Consider the following 18,085-nt stretch of genomic DNA (forward strand, 5'->3'; position numbering starts at 1 on the left):
CCACCCTGGCCGGGGATTGAACTTGTGCTACAATGGCTGTGATAGGTTCGTAGTGCTGTGTTTTATCCCTTGCACCACCAGGGAGGGTACAATGGCCATTTTAACAACGTTAACTCTTTAAGTTCATATTCATGGAATATCTTTCCATTTCTTTGTGACTTCTATTTCTTTTAACAGTGTCCTGCTTTCATTGTGTAGTTTCTTGACCTTTGTTAAGGGTATTACTGGGTATTTAATTATTTGTGATGGTATTATAAATGTAATTATTTTCCTTTTTTCTTTGGTGAGGTAATGTTGGTTCACAACACTGTACTGCTTTAGGGGAACATGCCCCACCTCCACATCAAAGTATCCACAGTCCCTTACCCTAGGCCACTGGGCTCTTTTCCCTCTTTTTCACAGCTCCACCATTCATTCAGCAGCCTTAATTTCTAGAGTTTATTGTTGTTTACTTTTGTCAGTTTCCTGGATTTTCCCCCTGTATATTCCACATGAGTGAAATCATTCAATAGTTGTCTTCTTCCTTCTCACTTATTTCATTTAGCACAATATGCACAATGGAATACTACTCAGCTATAAAAGAGGTGAACTCTTGCCATTTGTGATAACATGCATGGAATGGGAGGGTTTATGCCAAGGGATGTTTTCTTGACTTTTTTTTTTTTTTTTTGCTTCTAGTTAATTATTTGCAAATAAGTACTCAGTTGATTTATGTGAATTGATTTTTATGCCAGTTTACTGTACTGATTTATATTTCAAACACTTTTACATTTTCTCGATCTTATATTAGTAGAATCAGGGAGGATACAACCTTTTTTCTCACTTCTTTCACTCAGTATAATCATTTTGATGTGCACTTGTTTTGTTATCAAAAACATATTGGTACATATTAGTACACTGGATTCCTTTTTGAAGACCCAGTCTATGGACATATCATATGTATACATGTGTAATTAAGAAAGCTAAACATATTGAAGGAAACATTTGGTATCCTAAAAGCTAAGCTTTTGTACAATATTGTTGGTAGACCTCTAGATGTAAGCAAGATGCTACCACTTTTCTGCAGACTGCATATTTTCAAAGAAGGCTTCAGAATCAACATTATTATCTGTCTAATAGGCATGATATGCTTACTGGCTGAGCAACCTTGAGTAAGGTATCTGTTCTTCAACCACCTTATCTTTGAAAAACAGGGTTCCTGCCAGCAATTCATATGGTGGTTAAGGGTCTTAAAATGAGATCACATATGAAAAGCATTGAGCCTGGGCTCTGACATATAGAAGACAATCAGAAAGTGTCAGTGCCTTTTCTTTTTTGCCTTGTTTTGGGGGGAAAAAAATTCACATTCCTGAAACTTTATTTGTGCTTAATTGTAATATCATAGTGCCATCTGCTGACCACATAGAACTATTACATTACCTGTGTTGGATATTTTAAATATTGGTCCACCACACCTAAATCCTGTATTTAAGAGGCCATCTCCAGTGGGTTTTGAAATAGTGTTGAAGGGACACAAATGAAATGTCTACTTAAGTACTGTTTTGGTGAGCCTGGAGAAGGGTCTCCAAGAACAGCCTTCCTCTGCCCTGGGTATCCTTTCCCATTAGGCGGAAGCACTCGAGGCAAAAAATAAGGTGCTTTCCCCTTAGTCTGCCCTAAAATGGGCAGATGGCAGATTAAGTATGGGCTCAAGTGAATGAAGTCTTCATATTCATTTGGCTCTAAGAGAGATGTTGGAAAGAAAGATATGTTCTTCTCCTGGGAGTTCTGCCCTTTAAAGTACCATCCCTTGTACCTTTGGTCACAAGTCTAAGCCCAGAGAAATTTCAAAATTGTGTAATTCCACCCCCAAATGCTGCAAAATGTGGAGAAGTAAAGGGTCTTTTCCAATCCCCTACCCCGAGTCCACAATCAATGTAGCTAAGGCTTCTTCGTCCAGCACACTTGGGCTCAAGTTGCCCAAAGTACCCCCACTTCCATCTGCTTCCAGACTCTGAAAGAAACCTGAACAGATGGCCACTCTTGCCATCTCTTCTATATCATCAAATTAAGTCAGGACCGATCAGTTTATTGAATGTGAACTTTATTGTGGTTTGGATTATGTAAGGCAGTGTGGTGAAGGCACTGCAGAGGTTACACAGACTGAAGAACATGGTAGGAAATGAGCAAGCTAAAGGAAAAAAAAAACACTACAAAATATTTTTTTAATGAATGCAATCCTGGACTAAACTAATTACTACACTAAGTTTCTTTTCGTCATAGCAGAAGCGTTGAAATATTGTTGAAGGTGGGGGTTGAGGAGGTCGGGGAGAGCTTCATGGAGGAGGTGGCATTTATGCTGGGCCTTCAAGGAGGGATAGAATTTTAATAGGTGAGATGGAGGGAAGAACATTTCAGAATGACTGTCTCTAGAAAAAATTCTGTAGAAGTACTGAAAAAACAAGAGGGCACACAAACACCCTCAGAGAGGGAAGCTTCCCAACTGAAAGAAAAGCCTGAGGGACCTAGGTCAGGACCCAAGCCTCAAGCCTCTAGATAGAATATTCAGTACCAACAATATTAGGAGGCACAGGACAATGGGCTTGTTTGTAAACCCAGCAGCAGCAGAAGGTTTCACATTGCAGTCAGGGGCCCCAAATGGGCAGTACTATGCCTGGATGCAGTCTCTCATCCTTTCCGTGTGTGTGTGTGGGGGGGGGGTTATTTATTTGTCCTTCCTCCTGCCCACTGACTGCCTGAACGGTAGTACATGCACGCCCATGTGTGCGTGTGTGAGTGTAGGTGTGTGTGGATGGGTGGGGGACACAGACTGTCTCCCACTGCAGCTTCTTCCACTTTTCCCTCTGGTGGCACACAGCTCGCTTCCATTTGAGCTGGAGCTCAAGCTTTTCCCACTGATGAGCCAAACTGAACTCCAGCCCTTGATTAAGCACCTAGGAAGCTTCCTCAACATGAAGGTGGAACCTACCGTGGGGGGTGACTTGGGTAAGGGCAGGGCTACACTTTCCGGAGGTGGTGATGGTGGAGGTGGGGTGATCGTGGAGGTGGGGGTGATGGTAGATGGTAGAGAATGGGGACTTTCAAGCAGGCTCTGGCCTCTGGGTAAAATGCTACTGAGAAGGCTGTAGTGCTCATTCAGGAGCTGGGATGTCAGGCTAGACCAGCTTGGCCTTGATCAACCCTCCTCCTTCCTCAACATGCCCTACAGGGGAGATACATTGGGCACCTGAAAGCAGCAAAAATACCTGTGAGGTATCCAGGCTTTTGTTATCGTCCCACTCAAATCTCACCCCCGGAAGCCCCAGAGATCTTTTCTTGGCAAATATATGTATGATCTCCAGATAAGACTGTCATTTCCCCCTGTCCAGCTGCTGGAGGTATATAGGTTTGTAGCTACTGATGCTACTTGGATCGGGAAGTATGGGGAACTTATCAGAAGAAAGGAAAAGTTAATTACTGTGAATTTTTTTTCTTTCAAAAGATTACAAATCTTATATTAAGACCTGGCGTCTGACAGAAAAAAAAATATATAAAAGGATGGAAGCTCTGTCAGGATTCTCCAGAGTGGGAGAGACTTAGAGCTCAGTGAGATCATCGCTGGAAATGACCTTGAAACTGATGTGACCTTGCTTAACTTTGGCAGTTGGGCCACCCTTCTTGCGCAGGTACAGAGACTTCAGATCACGGCAGTCGCTGGGGTCAGCATCCAGAGTCACCTGCCCCAGGAACTGGTCACAGAATTTTCTGCTGTTCCAGACCTGAAGAAACAAGTCAAAAGAGTGAAGATGACTAAGCCCCCATGAGACTGGAATCCCTAATAGGTGGCAAATATAACCTCCCCTGAGCTTGGAGAACTCTGTTTCAAAATCAAAGACTATCTTTCTTGAAAGTTCTCTGCTTGTGGGCAAGATATCTCAAAGAATGCAGGTGACAATCAGGAAGCTGACCTCAGGATCAGCACTGACTTTTGAGATGGCTACCTAAAGGCAGTGCTCAGAAGCATTAAATCAGAAAAGTGGCCAAAAAGTGATAGTCCAGAAGGGCCTTGCAGGATTGCCCCTGATGGAAATTTACAGCAAATGTGTCAACATCTGTACCTGTGAGCATGTGGGCTTCTTCCCGCAATGAAAGAGAGAATGGGACTTTTAGAATGGAGGTTAATAAGGAAGTTGGTCTCTGTGCCTGCTGGTTCAAGTCTTTGAGTAGAAAATAAACTGAAAACCAGAATGACATGCATTCTAGACATAGGTGAGGAATTTGAAGTACTCTCCTATCTAGTACTGAAGATGAATCATCCTGGGGGGGGGGGAGTCCCTGTCCATATACTGACCTGCACAATGATAGGGATGTCAGTGGTCCTTCTGTAGAAAATGGCCTGGGTGTCAAAAATGGCATGAATGGTATTCTTTTGCACGGGGGAGCGGACTTCCTCCTTTCCACACTTGATGACCAAATATGGGTTTACAGCTGGAACAAAATGAAATTTGTTTTTTAAGATAGTAATTAAATTTCCCTTTCTAGATAAAGGAAACACAGTGTCACTAAGTCTATTTCAGGGCTTTTGCCCTAACATCGGTTTTCCAGAATGATCTAAGACTCAACACCTGTCCCTGCTTCCTTCTTCTCCACACTTTAATTAGGAATATAAACATGAGCAGTGTATAGGTATAGGCCAAAGGAGCTGGCATCTGTTCTGACTTCTCTGCAGTGAAAATGCTCTGGAGAGAAACGTTTGTGAACATCTTTCCTAACCATATGTGCAAGAAATGAAACTGAATATGACATTCCCAGACACCCTGCAGGTCTTACTTTCATTGGCATACTTCTTCTCCAGGCCCTCAGCGCTGTGAACAGTGATCTGAGTGACTACCTTTGGGTAGCCACGAGCCAGGTTCCAGCAGGACATCTTGGGCATGTCCAGAGTCAGTTCCCTGTAACATCAAGAAGAAGCTCTATCACCTGATGACAAATGGACTTTCCTGAGGTTTGCCAAAGCAGACGCTGTAGTTGCAAGGCATGAAATACTGTGTGACCCAGCCCATGCTTCCTCAAACATGGTTTATAGTTTGTTTTCCTTTGTCCTTGCTGTATGGACCAGCAGATAAAGATCTGAATAGGCAGGGGTGGGGTGAAAAGGTAGCTTTGGTGACCCAATACTTAGAACATAATAGAGGCTCAGTGAGCAGTGCCAGCTGTTTAAGAGGAAAGTCAGCCAGAGAACAGAGAATAGTCTAAGTGCAAAAGCTCAGGTTAAAGACTCATTTCCCTTAAATGGCAGCTCAGAGCTCTGCAGCTCAGACCTCTTCTGAGGAGATTCTAAGAGCCCCACTTTGAGAAATATTTTGACCATGACCATTTCAGTGAAGTTTGAACTTGAACAAGCAGTCCCTTTGAGTATGTGCTCGGAGAAGAAAGAGCTAGAGGATTAGGACTGGAAGCAAAGCAGAGGACAGGCATTGGTAGGGTTGGCTGAGGAAACGGAACCTGAGCTGGACAGGCACTTCAGAGTAGATTCTCAGGAGAAACTCGCTGGTGCGGCCATGCTGAAACATGGTTGGAACAAGCACATAGTTGCCCTTCTTCAGGTACTTGCTCAGAAACACGGTGCGGGTGTCAATATAGGTGGAAGTTCCAGCACGCTCCTGGATGTAGAGGTGGTGAAGGCGGAATTTACGGTTCATCTCCACCTGGAAGTGAAATTGAATGAGACTCTCTTGCACTCAAATCCGAGTTTATGTATTAGAAGCCGCTAGGTCCTCTTTGCTTTCTGTCCCTAGGCCTTTTTTAATTTCTTTTGTTTTTTAAGATAATTTATTTCATTTCTTTCTTTTTTTATCACATATATATATATGTGATAATATATATATATATATATATATATTAACATCATTCTTCATTTTGTGCATTTTTTTCATCTCAGTTGTAATAAATGTGGGCTTCCCACCACCAGTTGACCCATGTGCCATCACCATAGTTCTGTGCACTCTTCCCACCCCAGTTTTGAGACCATTCCCCTCTCCACTCCCATAAAATGTCTCTGGTTTATAGTTGTTCATAGTTTTTCATTTTTACTTTATCACAATTGTTTTTTTTTTCCCCTCCTGATCCCTTAGTTCCTGCTATGAGTGAAAACATCCAATATTTTTCTTCTTCTTTCTGACTTACCTCACTAAGCACAGTCCCTTCCATATACACAATGGCATATTACTCAGCAATCAAAAAGATAAGCTCATGCCTTTTGCAGCAACATGGATGGGGCTTTCTTAATTTCCCTAATCCTAAGCGATTTAGATGGTGGGACCTGCCCTCATTCTCTCTGCTGGAAATGCTTATTCTTACCTTGAACAGCTCAAAGCCGATAATGTAATTGTCAGGTCTTCCCATGCGGCGGTAAGTACGCAGGTCCTTCTGCTGCAGTGACATGATGACCTTGTGGCCGTCCTCAGGCACAGTGAAGATGTACTAAGGGAAAGAGGCCACCAAGGAGCTCAGTTAGCACTGCAAACGAACAAGCTGGAACTTCAGGGAAGAAAACTGTATGCTGGGAAATAGAGCCTCAGTTTTTTTTCTGGGCTTTGCCTTTGACCAGACATCAATCTCAGTACTTACTTCTTCCTAAGACATTTGACATGTGTTAAGATACAACTTTGTGACTGGGCTTTTGATACCAAAGAACATATGCTTTGTTTTATTATGTTCTTGGGTATTTCCTTTCATTATTATCCCTGTTTTTAAACATGGTACACAGAAAATTCCAGAATCAATATATACATAAAGTGTTCTTGTTTGACTTAACCGACACTGCAGCCTCCCCCTGAGCTAGGCTACTGATGCCAGCACAATCATGTGGCTTGTGGAAGGGCTGGATCCACTTCCCTGATCTCCTCCTCTTCCCTTCAGCGAAGAGGCAGGCCAGTGCTAAGTACGGTGCAAACATCACATCGTCTGCTGGACTATGGCACCATTTGAAAGTTCAACTAAAAGACACCTGATCTATCTCTCTCTCACACTCTCTCTCTCTCTCTCTCTGTCACTTGCTCATTCACTGGCTCTTGCTCTCTCTCTCTCTCCCTTTAATAAGCAACTGAAACATGCAGTATCATAGGTTCCCAAGGTCAATCCTGTGAAGACACTTAACAGTGAAGCTGAAAGGGCCATTTCCCAGCATAGTATATGTGCTTGACAGTTTAAATATTCCCAGGTTTGTAAATAGACATTTAGTTGGGGAGTAACAGGAGCTTTATCCTTTAGGGACAATGAAGGTGGAGGGAATGGAAGAAAAGTATGAATTAAGTACATCACCCACCAGCCTTAGTTTCCTCCAAAATTCCTAGCCAGTAAGCTCCATACAAGGAAAAGACACAGCCATGTATGGGCAGCAAGACAAGCAGAACGGAATTCTTGTCCCATTTGCAGAGTATACTGTCAAGATTATTAGAGGTTCAGTCTCTCGCTGTTTGATTTTTTGTTTTGAGGTTTTCTTATGCTTGACCCCCTAAAGTATCACCTGGAATAGCATTGTAAGGTGAGATAGAATGGAGTTGTTGAAGGCTAGTGATTCAAAGCTTGAAGAAAATGATCTTGTGCTAGATGAGAAATGAAGGTACAATGATAGTGTTCAGAAAAATCACCTGCATGTGAAAGAGGACATCATAGCAAGGTGTCCCCAAGAGAACAGGTGAACAATAAAGAAAATGAGAAAAAAATGAGAGTCGGCAGGGAGTGCCTAAGAGCCTTGACACACCCTAAGTCCAGGGAGAGGCAGACAGAGGAGGCCATTTAGTGTTGACAGTATTGCCAAGGTATGGCTATGCAAAGACACAAAGTCTGCCATATTTTACATGTACCTGAGCCAATCCCTAGGCATCTTGGTTTATAAATATGCAATGACTGGAAACAGAATAATGAATGTCAAAGAAGTACTCCAAGATGAGACCTGGGATGCTATTGCCTTAATAAATTGAAGAGAAAAAAAAGAAAAAAGAAAAAAGAATTGATTCAAACCTGGAGATGCCAGAAATGGGATGTGGAGCAAAGGGAGGAGGGGACCCAATAGACTATGGTGAAGGACTATGGATGCCTTGGTGGTGGGTTAGATGTAGCAACATACATCTGAAGAGGTGTGAGCCTCTACCTATAAAACATACAGTGTCATAAACCAATGTTAGCTCAATAAAGAAATAATACAATAATAGTTTTCTAAAAACCTGGGGGTTCTGCAGGAAGGTATCACGGTTGTTATAGCAACCCCCTGAGCGATTCATCAGGGGATCGTCATCCACAGTCCAGCATCCCACCAATGACTCCAGCTCCTTGCGGCCAAAAATAGGGTTGTTCACATTGCGGCAGACGTTCAGTTCATGAAAGTTGCGGCAAAAATCCTCCAGGCTCATCCTGAATGGAATGAGTGCAGGAAAGAAATGAGGATGGCATTTCTTGCCTACTCCTGTGGTTCCATGTAGAAGCCCCAATGGCCTTAGCACAGAAAACCTCTACTCACCAAAACTCTCCATCATCAGACATTACAAGCCCCAGGTTCTTGCGATCTGTTGCAGTTAGTTGCTGCCACTCTTCAGAACTAAAGACAAAGAAAGAACAAAGAAATAAGCCCTAAGTTTGCAATTGGCTATGGAAATATGGTGCCAAAGAAACAGAAAATATGGAGAGTTGGATCTGCCTGATCTTACTTCTGGCTGGGTCATAGATCCCGTGACTGAGCACTGAGTGTGTCCTAACAGGGAGGAGGGTTGGGTTTGGAAGAATTATAGGGCTTTGGGGAGATAGCAGTCAAGGTGAAATACCACTCACATTTCACTCCAGGGGCCGCTCCATTCCTGTCTTCCCAAGGGGTTCCTCAGGCGAACCATATATAGCTTCTCAGTACTGAAGACTTCCAGGAGTCTCTCTCCAAGACGGATCTTGCGAATATCAGTCATGGTGTAGGTATGGCCCTTCAGTAGACCCCAGTCAGTTTCAACTTCTTGTTCCTCCTGACTAGGAGACTGAGAGCAAAGAGACATAACCACACAAGAATTGGTAGATTGGAAGCCTAGTTCCTCTTCCTTGATTGGCTTACCCCTGTATAGTTGAAACCAGTTCTCCCCAGGCAAGTGGAAATTTGACACCAACCCCTAACTTAATACAAAGCAAGTGAATGAAGGGATTTAATAAAGCAACTGATTTAAACAACTCAGATTAAATATACTCATTAATATTAATGGAATTAAAATTTGATGGAGTTGGTTTATTCCTTGAGCCAACAGCTATCACCTCAACATCAGGAACCGAGGCAGGAGGAATAATTTAGCAGAAGCTACTTGTATAAGCTCAGATACTGTGCTGGGCCTCACAGTATGACTTATACAGAAGGATAAAAAAGTAAAACTCCTCTGGACTCTGAGTGCAGACTCCATGGATATTGTTAGCTTCCTGAGTACCATAATGGCATTTCATGGATCTCTGAGGGAAGGCTGAGGTTCCCTACTAAATTTTGTAACTCTCTTTCAGAAGTGAGCAAGAGTTCTTTGTTTATTTGTTGTTTGTTTGCTTTGGTGAATACAAACCTCAATGGAGCAACAGATCAAACCTCCTTTGGTAAATGTTTTGTACAGTTCTCCAAACAACTTGTACTTCTCCTCAACAAGCTCAGTGTATCTTCCCTTCTGCATGTCAACAGTTTCAGCCAATGTGCCAGTGAAATCCACAATGATATCGGTGGTGGTCAAACCATCAAGGGCCTCATAACAACCAAGCAGCCTAGAGGCAAACATGCAATTTTATCTTTGTAGAATTACTTGCCCAGGTGAGGGGTTCTTGTTCCCAAGTACTAAAACAGTTTGTTCAGCTAACTTTTCATTAGATGTAAAATGAGAGATATTTTGAGATTATAATCAGAGACTATTAGATTTAGACCATGTTGACCATGGACAAACAGAAAATTTGTGTCCATAATACCATGCGAGCTGCAGGTTAGCAGCAGGAATGGGCACTAATAGCAGATGGGGACTAACAGAAACCTTAACAGGTAATTTCTCTCTTATCCAGGATTTTAGAGGCCCCGTCCCAGGCCCTTGGCAATGCTTGTGTCTGATGGAGAACCTACCCAATTTAGATTCCAATCTGGGAGGGAATGTGTTCCCAAGCATAAATGTAACCTCCCTTTTCTTACGTACTCCACCACTGACTAATCAATCCCCACTTCTTACTTTGCATAAGCTTTTTCCAAGAGAGCATTCCAAAATTCATTCATGGATGTGGAAAAGGAGAAGACCAGGTCTCCATTGATGGTGGGCAGTAAGTCATCAATCACCACCTCGGTCCATTCTCCAAAATGCCAGAAACGGAAGCGAAATATTCCAGCATATTTATCTAGTTTTCGAGGGTCCCATTCTTGTTCCTTATGGTTGGGAATTGTCTGGAAATAGAAGAGCATTCGGTCATCTGTTATGTAAATCACTATATCGAAATATTAAAATTACAGTTGACTTCTGTAAAGTCCATGTCACAAGAGGAAGCACACCTAATCTTTTAGGCTTGGGTCTAGTTTTGGTAGGCCCAGGAAGGACATTCTTTACACAACTTCCACTTCACTAGTTCAGTTTTGCTATTACCATACCTGTCCTGAATAAGCACGGGTGACGTGGCAGCCAGTTAGGGGTTCATTTCCCACAATTAATCTACAAAATGCATCATAACAGTTGTTGATACAAAAGTACTCATGACTACCTATTTAACCACATGCATGAGACATTTTAAAAACAATTTAAATACAAGGTCCCTTGTGACTTATGTTTTTAAAGGTCCGTATCATCATTTCTAGGATTTATATCCTATAAAGTATAGGCATATGAAATTCGCCTATAACAATTACATATTAATATTCTAAAGTTAATTTTTCTGAGGAAAATGTTCTCAATCTCAAGGCAACACTTCACTGCTCTGAGCTCTGCCTAAATGCCAAAGGAATTTTTGTACATTTAATAATTTATTAGAACCTTTTCAAGGATCTATTTTCATCTTACTCACCTTTTCTGCTATTCACATCTGTCAGTGACTTTCTGGCCTCCATTGGTCTATACTGGTTTATACCAGTAAGCACAAAGTATAGAAATATGCAGAACTCCTGGCCCTAAGCACTGCACATGACAAAAGATCAACTAAGATGTATGAGAAAGTAAATACAGTAAAATGTTAATGTAGTATCTGGGTGAATATCTGAGTGTTCATTGTAAAATTCTTCCAACTGCTCATATTTGTGAATGCTCATAATAAAATGGAGTCACCTAGTTAATACCTCTGCTGTAATAGAGGATATTAACAACCTAAATTATAAGCTGTCTTTCCCTAGAGTCATTAAAGAAGATAAGAAGGTGTAAAGGGAGTGAGTTCCCACAGAAGGGGAAGATACCTTTGTCCAGTGAGACTCCTGAACTGCCAAGCAGGAGAATGCAGAGACCATTGGCTTATGTCCCAGTCTCCCCTGGATCAGTTGGTGGTTGCTGATGTTGCCCACAATCAGATGGGGGTCGTCACAGATGTCCTGTGCATACAATAATTAGTTATACAAGTCTAGGAAGCATCTCTGAAGAATCAGAAAGATTGGGGTAAAACAGGAAGATTGTGAGTGAAAACACGAAGCAGTAGATCATCTAGCCACAGAGAAAATGTCATGTGGGGAAGTGACAGGAGAAATGGAAAGACATGATGAAACAGGATGAGATATTCTGATGGGGGCCCTTACACATAGCTATCAATAGGATTTAGTCGTTTCCACCACAGCAGTGTATTTAAAAGAGAACTAAGGATTAGCATGTCTGATCCTATCTGTCAAGATGAGATTTCCTGGACCACCTATGTTTGAATTTATACAAGGTATGATGGGGATGAACATGACGCTCCCTCTCTAGGAAAATGAGTTAAGTATGAAGCCCTTTCCTAACATAAAGCAAGGGCAACATGATTTCCATGACAACTAGACGTTATCCACATCTTTGGAAGAATGGAGATAGCAGCAGCATTAATACTAAGTGGTAATGGGCCACTCACCACTCAAAGGAACTCTTCAATTGACAGTCTTTTCCACGGTGGAAATTCTGAGGGAATCTGCACAGAAGAGGTGCAGCATCTACTTGGCGTGTATATGTATGTCTTCCCTCAAGATAGCTTTAGTTGTGCCATTTCCACCGGGAGTAGAATAATGAAACCCAAATAATACAAACAAATACAAAGTGATGGGGATACAGTGGAGGCATTTTCAAAGCATAATTTAATGCCTAGATAAAGGAAGATCCTCTAAAGCTACCCCAGTGGTAGACAAAATAGATCCCATGCAATGACTACAGTTAGGCAGTTGGGCAAAGGAGAAGTATGGGGGATTTAAGGAGTAGAGAGAGACACGGACAAGGCATAGCTGCATACATGCACCATGTAATTGAAGACATGATTGTGTGACTCAGTGTGTCAGCACTTGCAGAGTTCAAAGGCAGGAAATACCAGTGAAGTTTGGAGGAGATGGAGAAGGTTTCCTGGAGGAGGCAGTTGGCCGGTACCTTGACATTTTGCTTACAAAGCAGAAATAAATCCTAGTCTCAAAGGGAAAGAAAATCTAGACATATAGCTTTTAAAAATTTGTTCAATAGAAACAACTATATTTTTCTGGTTCTCAAACCTCTTTTCATTAATGAACATATTTCTCCTTGATTAAGGGTCTGGTCTACAGAATGAAACATTCCATATATTCTTTAAAAGCCAAAATAACTCTGGAAAGGAATAGGCATTCTAGAGAGAGACAAGTCCAAACTGAAGATTAATTGAGCATCCCTTTGCCAAAAAGAGAGAGTTAGGTGGGTCGTCAGCTGTGGATTTTCTGTTTTTTTTTTTTTTTTAGATGCATATTTGGTGTCTTTTTATTCCTTTTTGGTCTTAGCAGAAGGTGTCCATCATACAAAATATTTTTTATAGGTTGGGAGTTGCTTTTTTTTTTTTCATTTATTGAGCATAAAACAGGTGTGTTGGATGAGTTATACCCTAATATTCATGTTTTTCTCATTGCTTCTTTACCCATTCTAAGATGCAGCTCAACAGTTCCCCCCCGCCATGGGTTAGGTATTACCATTTTATTTGTAACCAAATGTAAATCTATACAATGATTTCTTGGACTTAGATAAGTGCACCTAATAATTCCCTAAAATGGAAAAGCTATGAAGTGAGCATTGATATGTGGGCAAGTATGCTTTTATATTGTTAAGGCAATGTATTTGCTGGTTTTACGTAGAGTTATTAGTGGTTGGGGTTACATTACAGTGTTTTGAATATCTATAAAGCTTCCATTTCTCAGCAGGGATCTAGGCTCAACCAACATTTTTGGCATGTCAATTTCTATTCAAAATATAAAGGGACACATACATGAGCAAAAGAGACATATAAACAGAACTTGAGTAATTATTCGTTAGTAGAACTAAACTAAATGTACCTAATCCCTCTCCCTCTCCACCTATCTGTGTGCATGTGTGTGTGTTTGTGTGTGTAAAGCTCATAAAGCTCTGTGTAATCATGGGAGAATGAAAATTTAGGCAGAAAAACCCTTATTTTCCACTTGCTTTTATAAACTGGCTCATACCGCTGTCTTATTTCACCGCTCTTCACACATGATGGATGGCTATTTAACAATAGGTTGTAAAACGTAAGTTAAGAGTCACTGTTGGAATTTTGGAAGTTATTTAGCTAACTGCTATATTTTACAAATGAAGAAACAGGCTTAGAGAAGTTCTTTAGAAGCGCAGTTTGAGAAAGAACCGGAAGACCTCAGTTGGTGGGTGCCTCTGCCTTTAGTTTTATCAGTGACTGCCTCGTAAAGGTGATCTTGAGCAGCTCTCCGGGAACACAGATGCGACCCTTTTCTCAGTCACCCACTCAGTGCTTAATGTCTGCTTGTTCAACACTCATCTAAAAGTGCTCCCTTGTTCTGGAAATTTGATTTAAGTCATGTCTTAACTTTTAGTTCCAGGTTAACTATCACCTATAGGCTTTAATATTCCGAATGTAGTCCACGAAGTACTTATTAGTTTATTTCATCTGTTAACCCCATCTAGATGCAGAACAGGAGATAAAACATAAAGTTACATGTCATATCTCTTTAAGAAATTGAAACGCTAGAAAACAGCTAAGGGCATAGAGAGGGGATAAAGAGTACTGAACCCACACAAACACAGCGAGCAAATGGACGTTTTGGTGTCAAATTTGAAAACAGTGACATCGTTGTTTATTGACCTTTTACTTAAGATGGAGAAAATTTTTCTGTAACTGAAAGTGAGATGCAGCGTGCAGATGGGACATTCCAGTCCCAGCTGTGCTGCAGTGGTGGGGAGTGGGCATTGGGAAGAGGTCACAGCTCACATAATCACATATTTGGGTGGCTTGGGTGGGAAGGGAGATGCTGAGCCCCTAATGGCTCCCAGCTGTGTTGGCAGAGTTAATGTGATCCTTGAAATGGGCTGTTTGTCAAGGTAAAATAATGTGTTAGGGAGAAACACAAGGAGGAAGTTGAGCACCAAGAGTAAAATGAGGAACAGTCTACATACTTGTATTCTCAAGCCAAAGCCTTCTACAAGCCAAGCAGTTTCTTTAGGAAGCATGATCTCTTAGCTGAGCATTAGGGATCTTCTGACTGTCCTCACTTCATTTCCCTTCTCAGAAATCTTCTGGGGGTGAGGACAGGAATGCAGTGACAAGCCAGAGCCTTCATGTAGACTCTATGGGACACTCTTTGTGCCTGCCACCTCCAAATCTTTATTAATTTTTTAACATATTAAATGAAATTAGCTGACACTAAGGTCTAGGGTAAACATTAGGAGGTACAAAAAACAAATGAAACATTGTTTAGAAAACCAGAAGTCAGAGTGGAAGCATTTTCAAAGTGTTACACACAACCGCACAAGACCTGAGGGACTGCGGCGTGGGAGCCTAGAATAAGACCAACCCTGAAGCAGTGGTATTGGTCACTAAGTCCAGGGCTCTATGTTGTCCCAAAAGGCTGGGGACTGCCTTTCAGGACCTACATGCCTGTGAGTTAGTCCGCACAGCAATCATCTTAAGAAAATGAATCCATCTCTGGGAAGAACATATTTAGCTGAACCTGGGCTCAGGGACTAATGTTAGATTAACCCTTCACCGTGTCCACATTATCTGCTGGGGAGTTTTGCTTCTGCGTGAAAGACCTTTTCATCAGTAAAACCTTCTCTTCCTTTCTAAACTCCCCACGGAAAACTCAGTATGGAACTTGGTAATAAGATCTTAAACCCAACTTGCACTTCAAGTCACTACATTATTATCTTCTTAGTTGAACCTGCAGACTTCAGCTAGGAGACTGAAGGCATAAATGTCAAACTGCTTTATTGGGAAATTTTATATATTAATGTAAGGGAATACTATTCAGCACGGAAAAGGGGCACATTAATACATGCTACCACATGGATGATCCTTTGAAAACATCATGCTATGCCAAAGAATCCGGTTACACTTATGATTCTATTTTAAGCGAAATATCCAGAATTAGCAAATCTAGATACAAATGGAAAATAGATAAACAGATTAGTGATTGCCTCTGACTTAGCAGGGCAGGAGGGCGGGAGGAGGGTGTGGAAACGGAGTGGGGGTCCACGGCAAATATACAGAAGGGAACTTCTTGAGCTGACCCAACATAATAAAATAGTTCCAAGGAATGTGGGACACCTGGGTGAAGGCAGCGAAGAGGACGCTGAAACCTAGATTAAGAGAGTTGACAATGTCCCCACAGCTGACTGTGCACATCCTAATTAGACCTTGCTCCCTTTTAACCGGGTATGAGGTATTCCGATTCTAAGAGACTATTGCAACTGAGTTTGTCAGTCCAGAAAGAAAACCAAAGGGGCAAGTAGAGAGAGTATCTGGGGGAAGCTGGAGAAGAAAAATTTTAATGGAAATTTGGTGAGCAGATTGCAGTCTACAAAAGCCAACCTGCACTCTTAGGATCACACTGTAAGTCAGTATAATTAATCTCTTAGAATGTATTGAGTTCCGAGGTCGAGGCCCTAGGAAGAGAGGCCGGTTGTTTCAGGAGTACATGCGTCAGGGAATATATCTGTGTACCCAGAAAGCTGGAATGCTGCTGTGGCCACTGGATTGTCAAAGGAGTTAAAGAAAGGATTTTTCCTCTGGAGGGTATGCGCGTAAGCGCTGGCCCTGAGCATCTGCAAAACACGCTATGGTGCCTGTCTGGCTAAAGTAGTTCCCTAGGAAAAAGCAAAGAAATGCCCAGTGTGAGGAAGGGGACTCACTGCTCTAGGAAGGGGCTTGACTGGAGTGAACTGGTTTGATTAGTGTTTATAGGCATGGAGGCTTATACATTTATGGCTGAAGCTTTTCAACACTGGAGAGGAAAGAAAAAGAAAATATCAGGTTAATTATGCTTCTTCCATTTAAAAACTTTCAGAAAGTAGCCATGGTTAAGCATGAAGCTATATGGCATGCCAAGGGACAAGCTGCTGTGAGCTTCCCTGAAAACCAGGATCTCGATTTTGCCAATGAGGCAGGTGAAGCCAACAGACCTTCTAAGCTTCCTGAGCCACTCCAAAGAGGCCTGGACTGTCTGTAGGCTTTCCTGATGGGAGGGCAGAGAACTTGACGTGGTTCTTGACCACAGATTTGGCCTCCACTCTAACTGGAAAGGAATTCACAGCTCTTTGATGAGGCTCAGATGGTGGTCCAGAACCTTGTTTTTCCTCCTCCTTCCCACAAAAGGTCCCCTCCAACACATAATAGTCTCCCCTTCTTCAAAACCCTACATGATTTATTGTCTGTATGACTGAAAAGAGCATATCTTACATCCAACATTCATCCATTGTTTAACTCTTTGTGAGTGCAATATGTGTGTGTCTCTTCAGTTAGAATAGGAGTGACTCATGCCAGACTGTGTCAGTGTCTTGCGCAGAAAGTGCCACAGAATGGGGCTCGATGAATGTGTCTCAAGTGTCTGACTCCCCTGTGGGCTCACTTAAAACTAAACATACTCTATGCTCTCAAAAGGGAGAATACAGATAAATTCATGAGTGTATGGTGTCAGCAGAGTGAGGAAAAATGTGAGAACCGCTGGAGAGATGCTACCAATTTTAGCAAAACAAACACACAAACACACACCACTCTGTGTCCCAGAAATCAGAGTCCTAGAAGAGAGACTAATGTAGGCTTTGAAGTCACACCTCTATTCAAATCACAGTTGGTTAGCAGTCAGATTTGGGCTAATTCTTACCTTTTCTAGAGATCCAGTTAAAATAGACGTGGTAGCTCTCTTTATTTTTTTAAATGAAGAAAAAAAGAGTTACATCAGATTAAATTTTAAGAGACCTACCTTGTTGATCAATAGTGAATAAGGATGCAGTGAAAAACATTGTGTAAGAACCTCCAGACACAGTCTATGGGCCCAAGGTAGACGTAGGATAATTGTCTGTTCCTTTTTCTACCCTTCATCTTCCATCCTCCTTGACACTCCCTGACCCTGGAAGGGGGTCTGCTTGCCTCAGAGGCAAGATGGGCTTTTGTGGTAATTATTCATTTTTCCTTTCCCTGCTAATCCATCTAGGATTCAATCCCTAAAATTGGAAGTGAAAGGGCTAGAGAGAGAGCCAAGACTGAAAAAGGAGGCTGTGTCTGGAGACCAGCTATTGCAGGAGGCACCATTCGCTTTGTTCACATCTGGGAAATGGCTTCACAAGGACTTGCAAACCTGCCACACATCCAATCTCCTCCCACCTCCTCCAGAATCTCACTCCTATTAGCCACTTATCTCTGAATCTTAGACTTACCCTTTGCTGGGTAACCAATATGGAGGTTCAAGTCTTTACTATTTTAAAAATACATGCTCAGCCCCCACCCCAAAACCCTGAATTCCTGCCTCTTTTTCAACTACAGCCCTGTTGGTCTCCTTTGTCTCATATTCTAGCAGCAGAAAAGAGTGCTTCCCCTCATTAGCACATCCTCTTTTAAATGGGGCCTCCAGACAACATTTCTCTATTTTCCTCAAACATTTCTAGGGAAAGAAAAAAAAAAAAAA

At 41.9% G+C, this 18,085-nt stretch overlaps 1 protein-coding gene across 1 annotated transcript in view; it reads right to left on the bottom strand.

Annotated features, from left to right (window-relative positions):
* Positions 1-2,087: 2,087 nt before the first annotated feature.
* CAPN6 (calpain 6) overlaps positions 2,088-18,085 on the bottom strand; it is a 23,926-nt gene continuing 7,928 nt past the window's right edge. Inside the window, exons 3-13 of the mRNA XM_004685714.2 lie at positions 11,408-11,539; positions 10,206-10,414; positions 9,564-9,756; positions 8,809-9,002; positions 8,501-8,578; positions 8,208-8,394; positions 6,340-6,462; positions 5,485-5,687; positions 4,810-4,931; positions 4,331-4,467; positions 2,088-3,758 (exon numbers count right to left, since the gene is read on the bottom strand). Coding sequence (XP_004685771.1) covers positions 3,576-3,758; positions 4,331-4,467; positions 4,810-4,931; positions 5,485-5,687; positions 6,340-6,462; positions 8,208-8,394; positions 8,501-8,578; positions 8,809-9,002; positions 9,564-9,756; positions 10,206-10,414; positions 11,408-11,539 — 1,761 coding nt within the window. The 3' untranslated portion in view covers positions 2,088-3,575. The remainder of the gene's footprint in view (positions 3,759-4,330; positions 4,468-4,809; positions 4,932-5,484; positions 5,688-6,339; positions 6,463-8,207; positions 8,395-8,500; positions 8,579-8,808; positions 9,003-9,563; positions 9,757-10,205; positions 10,415-11,407; positions 11,540-18,085) is intronic.

This window comes from Condylura cristata, unplaced genomic scaffold (assembly GCF_000260355.1).
Source record: "Condylura cristata isolate star-nosed mole 26May11 unplaced genomic scaffold, ConCri1.0 scaffold00019, whole genome shotgun sequence".
Lineage (NCBI taxonomy): Eukaryota > Metazoa > Chordata > Mammalia > Eulipotyphla > Talpidae > Condylura > Condylura cristata.